This window comes from Perca fluviatilis, chromosome 10 (assembly GCF_010015445.1).
Source record: "Perca fluviatilis chromosome 10, GENO_Pfluv_1.0, whole genome shotgun sequence".
In the NCBI taxonomy this organism is placed as follows: Eukaryota; Metazoa; Chordata; class Actinopteri; order Perciformes; family Percidae; genus Perca; species Perca fluviatilis.
In genome coordinates, this window is record NC_053121.1 from 24,419,117 (window position 1) to 24,426,622 (window position 7,506).

Below are 7,506 nucleotides of genomic sequence, written 5' to 3' on the forward strand. Positions count from 1 at the left end.
CGTTACATTTTGAGTTACTTTGCAGATTCACATTTTACATACAAAACATAGATCAACCAACAAAATATGATGCATTGTTGAAGGTTAAACTAACAAACAGTATATCAAGTAGTTCATATTAGCTCCATCCATCAGCCACATTAAAATTGTAATGTATCAATATCGATCATACAAAATACATCTAATAATGTAACACTTTGAAAGGGCCAATTGAGAAAAATTTGTTCTTTTTACCTTAAATATATTTTACCCAAGTCAAATTTTGAATGCAGGACTTTTACATGTAATGTCATGCCCTATTTTCTTGTGGTATTACTAGCCTACTTTTAATTACATAATCTAAGTACTCAGTGTTGCCATCGTGACTTTGGATGTTGATGTCTGGTGAGAAGAGAGGAGTGGAAACAAAAAGTTGTGACTAGAGCCATCTGATGCCAGGACTTTCTTAAGCCCCATTTAATATCGTAGCCTACAATTCCCTCTCAAGGAAGGAAGTTGCAAGTCACAAATAAGGAAAAGCGTGAGTAATGAGTAAAGAAACAACAGATGTAGATGCTTCCATATACAGTGTAGATATATTCTCAAACTATCACCATTCCAACACCAAATGTCCCCATTCCAGCTGGGGGATAAAAAAGACTTAATCAAACTAAGAGTTTGAAAAAGCACATTCAACTAACCTGGGTAGGTTCCTGCAGTTTTTACATTCACCTAGCCTATTGGAGAAAAGTTTATTTTTGCTCACTTTAAATGTGAGTCTGGTTGCAGCTAGTGAGCAACATGATTTTGTGACATCACAGCTAAAGTTTGGAAGCCAATCATTATTCAACTTGAAACTTCCAGCCTTTTAGTTTTTTTGCTTACATGTGTTATAACATATATATTTAGGGATATATACATAGGGATATTTAAGTACAGGATTGCTTTGATCTGTTCATGTGATCATAATGAAAAAAGTATTTGTTTGTTTGTCCAGCATCATTCTTCTTCTTTTTCATCTTCTTCTTTTTTTAACGGAAGTGTGCATTAGATTAGATTGGATAAGATAATACTTTATTCATCCCATAATGGGGAAATTCACTTGTTACAGCAGCAGTTTTTCCACAATAAAATCAACCAATAAACAACCAAACAAACAACAGGCAAAACATCAGACAATGTGCAAAAAGTACTGAAAGAATGTAAAGTGGCATTGTATAAAAAGTATTTTAAAGTAAAGTGAGGTGGCCATAGTGGGAAAAATATTGTAATGTAAGTAAGTAATTGACGTGAAATTAGATTGAATAATATGTAATTAAATAGCATAGCAAAAGTAATTAACCATAATATAAATTATATTGAAGTGTGACCATAATGCCATCTTCTGGAGTTAGTTAACTCCTACAATGTCTAGTAAATCAGAGTTTACTCAACAGTACTGTTCTCATTAAGCTGACCAAACATCTCATTATGTTCTTATCCTGCTCCTGTTATCCCAAATCGTTTGATTTCGTCCATAATTTCCTTTCTTTCTCTGATACATGTTTCCTGCAACTAAAAAGCACATGCTCTGTTTATTTCCGTTTTGTTCACTTACTTCTTAACATACTCATTTTTGGACTGAATGTCACCCATATATTGCTTTATCACAACGCTGTTACAAAAACAAAAAGTTAACCTTATTCGCGTGTTTTAACCATAGGTTTTAACTGTAGGTGGCAGCCTTACTTCTTAGGGCATCTGGTCTGCCGGAAACGGAAAAGAAGAAGGAAGGAGAAGAAGAAGAAGAAGAAGAAAAAGGGAGAGAAAAACCGTTGTGCGCACCATTGCTATTAGCTTTAGCTTACACAAAGCCGTGGTACAGTACAGTCTGGCAACACAGCTGACTGTGTGCTTGCATACGTATGACAGCCCACATAGCAGTATTGCGTTGTTATGTTTTTAAAGTTGAGTGTTGACGTTTGTAAAGCTCGAATCCCCCGTTAGTCGCTTGAATACTTGCTAACTATTGTTAGCCAAGTAACTAGCTAGCTAGCTAAAACAGCTGGCACGTTTATCGCCATTTTGCGCATTCAACCGCCCAAGACTTTCGCCAGAAGCAAGGTAACGTTAATTACCTCAGACATGTTTGTATACCGAGGGCAAATACAACGTTGCATGCTTGTGTTTGCAAATGCAAAATGTTATAATGACTATGCACACGACCCTTCTTTTGTTGCAGGTGGTGGATATTGTAGCATGGCAGAGGCAGACCGACCAGGAAAGCTCTTCATCGGTGGACTGAACACCGAGACAACCGAGAAGGCCCTGGAGCAGTACTTCAGCAAATATGGCAGGATTGTCGAAGGTGTGAGCGGAACTACTTTTGGCTATTTTATTCTCAATTCGTACCGTGGTCGACCCTAGTAAACGTGTTTAACGTTAATGCAATGCTGTATCAGTTATCCTTAAAATTGACCAGTTTTTGCTTATTCGCATTTCTAATGCATAACGTTACCAGATGTGTGTGCCTTAAACGTTACCTGACTGTACGTTAATTGTTAACACCTCAAATGTCTGCCTTTTTAACTTTTTTTTGGGCGGGGTAATGCTCATGTTCGAATTGGTTATGAATCTGTGAATTTGGTATTTATTTTTAATAATCAAGCATAAGCTATTTAGTTTTTATTTTACGCTCGTCCCCATTTTGTTTACTTAACATGAAGGCTATTCTGAGCTAAAGACTTGTTTACTGTTAAATTCAGTTTCGTCTTACAGCAGGAAATGAGAAAATCTTTCAACCGTGAAGGGGACACATTAGTTGGAACCGTAAAATGGGGGTAGTAATAAGAGCATGGTTTTGACAGCCTTATGCTACGTTTACACGTGGCCGGCTATTTTCATAAACTGACATTTCAACCTCTCGGTTTCAGGAAAGTGTTCTTTATTTGTACCCGTGTATATATGCAGTCAAGAGCACGCCAGACCTATAGGTGGCAGTGTAACGAGAAGCTCAAGCCCACGTTAGCCAATCAGAATCCCGACAATAGCAACAACAGCAACCAATCACGTCCTCTTTCTCTCTCTCGGCTGCCTAAACCTCTGTTTGAATCAGTTTTCCAAAATCTCCACTTTGGCCGGAGTTTTTAGAAATAATCGTTTTCTGTGATAAAAACTGTTTTTGTGTAAATGAGGCCAAACCACAGGAAAATATCTGCGTCTTCCCTTTGTGTAAACGGGGCCTTAAACTGGTTGTTAAACTGTAAGATCATTGTTGTGCCTCTGTCAGAGAATAATGTAATCAGTTTCATCACTAAGCACAAGCTCTCCTCTCACTCTGTATTTTCACATTTCAGTTCTTCTGATGAAAGACCGTGAAACAAACAAATCAAGAGGCTTCGCTTTTGTTACTTTTGAAAGTCCTGCTGATGCAAAGGATGCAGCACGCGAGATGAATGGAAAGGTAAGTACAATCTTTAATCAGCCATAATCTTTAAAAATGTGCTTGAAGTTGTGATTGTAATTGTAATTCTTCTACAACAGTCACTTGACGGTAAGCCTATCAAAGTGGAGCAAGCAACAAAGCCTCAGTTTGAGAGTGCTGGCAGGCGAGGACCTCCACCTATGCACTCCCGCAGTCGTGGTCCACCCAGGGGCCCCCGTGGTTCCAGGGGAGGCCCTGGTGGTATGAGAGGCCCATCATCCAGAGGTAAATTCTTAATTTATTTAATCATTTGAGTTGGTACAATAATAAAGTGTGCTATAGTAAAATATTGTCATTGAATGTAGTTTTTGAAAATCCTCTTTGGAGCTTAGTGTGTTAATATTTGCATTTCTTGTCTGTGAAAAGACTACTATGATAATTCAGGGAATGTAGAACCCTTCTTTAAAGGGATGTCATCCAGAGGTCCCCCTCCCATGAAGAGAGGACCCCCAGTTCGTAACGGAGGTCCCCCACCCAAGAGGTCTGCCCCATCTGGTCCCATGAGTAGAGGTGAGTGTGCTGGCTGTGTAGACTTAAACAGATTTTATAGCCTCCAATATTCACTTCTCATCTAGCTCTCCTGCAAGTACCCAGATGGGCTGCATGCATCTCAGGGTTATTTAGTGATTTATGAGCCAGTTTGTCATTACTTTGTGTGTTCCAGCCCCCATGTCAAGGGACAGGGATCCCTATGGTCCACCCCCTCCTCGCAGAGACTCCATGTCCAGGAGGGATGATTATTCATCACCAAGAGATGACCATTACAACTCCAAAGATAGGTGAGGCACTTCATATATAGTTACATTACGCATTTGTGTGGCACTATTACTCAATTTCTCCAGATTTTGTTGAGCTGAAATAAAAGTATTTGGAATAATTGCTTCTGACACCTCTACAGTGTTTTGGTATATGCTAACTATGGCAAAAGGTTTAACTATAATGAAAATGAGAGTTGTAAAGAACATTTGAATCTGGATTTAAATATTATGTAATCCAGATTACTACATTTTTGCTTATTACATGTTAATCTGTTACCCTTCTCTTACTTTATTGGGAAAGTCATGGGCAGCTGAGTCTTTTTTATTTTTTTATTTATTTTTTTCTCTCTCTTTACTGTAATAAAACCTAACTGTATAGATCTTTGTCACAAACTATATAGAATTTTCAACAAATCACGGTTACAGCTTTCCCGTTGTTTTGTGCTATGTTTCACAGCTACTCCAGTCGGGATTATAATTCCAGAGATTCAAGGGACTATGGACCTCCTCAAAGAGATTATTCATACAGAGAATACTCCAATTCCAGTTCCAGAGATGACTATGGCTCAATGTCAAGAGGATGCAGGTAGGAGTATGGGTTCATACAAAAGGTTAAAGATTGAGATCAGATCTCACCTGGTCCTTTTTAAATAACAATGTTCCTATTATGCAGTGACCGTGATGGTTATGGGGGAGGCCGGGAACCCAGAAGCTATATGGACCGTTCAAGTGGTGGCTCCTACAGAGATTCATATGATGGTTACGGTAAGATATGACTCCATGAGTATAATGACGACAGATAACCACTTTGTGGCACAAAGAAGAGCTGCACAAATGACCAACCAAAATGATATCATTGACTACCACAATCTCCAGTCACAAGTCACTGCCGTTTTCCCCTCCCCAGAGGAAACTGCATTTCAGGCACCCTTTTTAAAGCTTTTTTTCTTTCCCTTTGCTGCACCCCTGACCTGCAATCCAAGTTGCATATTTCAATGCGTTTAGAAATGTGACCATTGGCATCTCCACTGAAAAACAAAATTATATTCCAAAGCTGTGTCCACAAATCAGTGCATGTTACCGCTGCATTCTGCAGTGTTTGTGGCAATATTATGCAGAAATAAAATAGAGTATTTAATGTGCCCCAGAGAGATTGCAACCATATGGAACCCCAAAAAAGTCCTTGGAAACATCCGTTGACCACTCAGTATGTGTTGCCTAGAAAAGCACTCCCTCAAGGATTAACGTTCAAAAAACCATCAAGACGACTCTGAAAACCTCGTGCTTACCTGCAGTTCTAACACTTGGAGCTCTAAAAGGAAAAATGGCATCTCAAATCAATGGCATGCTGAAATGGGTAACACTGCCCATTTATCCCCTGTGCTTGGATATGTTACTGCCCATATCAACTAAATATCTATGTTAAACTTAAGATCGATGACAGAGGAGGAACACGCACCAGTGTTGGAGAAGTGCTGACTACGATAAAAGTACAGCTGAGAGAGAAGATTGTCGCACAGTCGTAGCCAGGATGCAAAAAAAAAAATGTAATGTAGTAATTTACACACATTTCAACATGACATTCTTCAGGGTATTGAGGGACAAAACGGCTTAACAGACATTACATATGGGGATAGGACAGAGATGTGCTCTATCAGGGGGAGGAGTTTCCTCAATTACATTTACAAATTGTAGGAGGCTATCTGATTCATATGCCAATTTAAAAAAAAAAAAAAAAAACATTTAAGTCAAAAGCTTAGGTTATACAGTATATTATAAAAACCTCCATGTAAATATCTTAAAACGGCTAAACATTAGAAAGGCACAATATATTTGAAATGTTGGGTTATATAATTAATCTAAAAGTTTTTTTTTTTTTGAAATGGCAAATGAATCAGGTTGCATGCTCCTCCTACAATGTGTGAATGTAATTGAGGACACTCCTCCGCATGATAGAGCATGGCTGTGTCCAATCCCCTATTTGAGCTGTTTTGTCCCTTAATACCCTGAAGAAGACTCATGTCAAATGTTGGCCAGACTGTTTTGCATCGTGGCTACGAGTGTGCCACTATCTCCCCTCGCACCTAAACTTTAAGATCGATAACATGATGGGACATTCAAACACGTCGTCCATTAAATTAATCTGTCAGAATGACTTCTATTGGCGAAAATGAGCACTTCACAGTGCAAGAAAATGTATAAATTGAACCTTGCCAATTACCTGACCCATTGACCCTGCAGGTAACTCTCGCAGCGCCCCACCTTCACGGGGTCCCCCACCAGCCTATGGTGGGAGCAGTGGAAGCAGTCGTTATGATGACTATGGCAGCAGTTCCCGGGATGGCTATGGCAGTCGTGACAGTTACCCCAGCAGTCGGAGTGACCCATATCCACCTAGCCGTGGTGAGCGAATGGGCAGGCAGGAGAGGGGCCCAGCTCCCCCTGTTGAGAGAGGCTACCCTCCTCGTGATTCGTACAGCAGCTCAAGTCGTGGAGGGCCACGTGGGGGTCGTGGTGGCAATCGACCCGATAGAGGGATGGCTCGCAGCAGATACTGAACTGGACTTGGAAGTCACATTAAAGCCAACATTGGTCACCGTGCACAGTTAACAAGTATTTTGGAAGAAATCTGACAAGACAAACTAGCCATGTCTAAATCTGTGGAATATGAAGCTTAGCTTTGAAATGTATTTTGACTTTACCAGTTTTTTTATGTGTAAGAGTTTGTTTTTTTTTTTGTTCTTTTTTTAGTATTTCTCCTGCTCATGTAACAGTACAGTTACCAAGTGAGTGTTAGTTTTTGTACATTCAGTGCTGTTGGAATCTGCAATGCCCTATCAGTCTGGCTTTCCTACTCTAATAAAGCTTTTAATTGTACCTTCACCACTGCTCATCGATTTTCCAAACAAGACCAGACCGTAACGTAAATGTTAATTTGCAACATGATCTCCTTTACAACAATCTGTGCAAAGCATAGGTGAGTCTTTGCTCATTCTTTATAAAGGTAGACTTTTCCATTCCTACACAACTCTTTCCATCCACTCCATTGCTCCTTCCTTTCCCCAGGGTTCCTTTCTTCCTCCACTTTCCTTTCCTATTTCCTTCATTATCCCTTCTTTCTCTCCTTTTCATCCATATTCCTCCCATATTGCTCCATCCAGTTTCTTTCCTATCTTTCATTTCCTCCATTCCATCTTCCTCTTCCCACCCCTTCCATTCCATCTCCCGCTCCAATCCAACAAAAACTATTTCTTTTCCCTTCCTTTCCTCTTCCTCATCCATCCTTTCCTCCCTTTCCTCCTCATC

The 7,506-nt window shown here is 39.7% G+C and overlaps 1 protein-coding gene across 2 annotated transcripts; it reads left to right on the top strand.

Annotated features, from left to right (window-relative positions):
• The first annotated feature begins 1,744 nt into the window (after window positions 1-1,744).
• On the top strand, window positions 1,745-7,083 carry rbmx (RNA binding motif protein X-linked). 2 transcript variants are annotated; one of them, XM_039814052.1, is made up of 9 exons: window positions 1,745-2,082; window positions 2,201-2,326; window positions 3,315-3,421; window positions 3,502-3,667; window positions 3,809-3,952; window positions 4,107-4,221; window positions 4,658-4,786; window positions 4,874-4,965; window positions 6,442-7,083. In XM_039814052.1, exons 2-9 carry the CDS (start codon window positions 2,218-2,220, stop codon window positions 6,756-6,758), a joined length of 1,179 nt encoding a protein of 392 aa, XP_039669986.1. In that variant the 5' UTR covers window positions 1,745-2,082; window positions 2,201-2,217; the 3' UTR covers window positions 6,759-7,083. The 2 variants fall into 2 exon arrangements, with proteins under 2 accessions (XP_039669986.1, XP_039669987.1); XM_039814053.1 differs by having other exon boundaries at window positions 3,836-3,952.
• Window positions 7,084-7,506: the final 423 nt, after the last annotated feature.

Bases quoted from the DNA above. Each gene is read 5' to 3' on its own strand.
- rbmx (XM_039814052.1), top strand. From the start codon at position 2,218: ATGGCAGAGGCAGACCGACCAGGAAAGCTCTTCATCGGTGGACTGAAC. The intron at 3,953-4,106 runs GTGAGTGTGCTG...TGTGTGTTCCAG, and splicing joins ATCTGGTCCCATGAGTAGAG to CCCCCATGTCAAGGGACAGG. The intron at 4,787-4,873 runs GTAGGAGTATGG...CCTATTATGCAG, and splicing joins TCAATGTCAAGAGGATGCAG to TGACCGTGATGGTTATGGGG.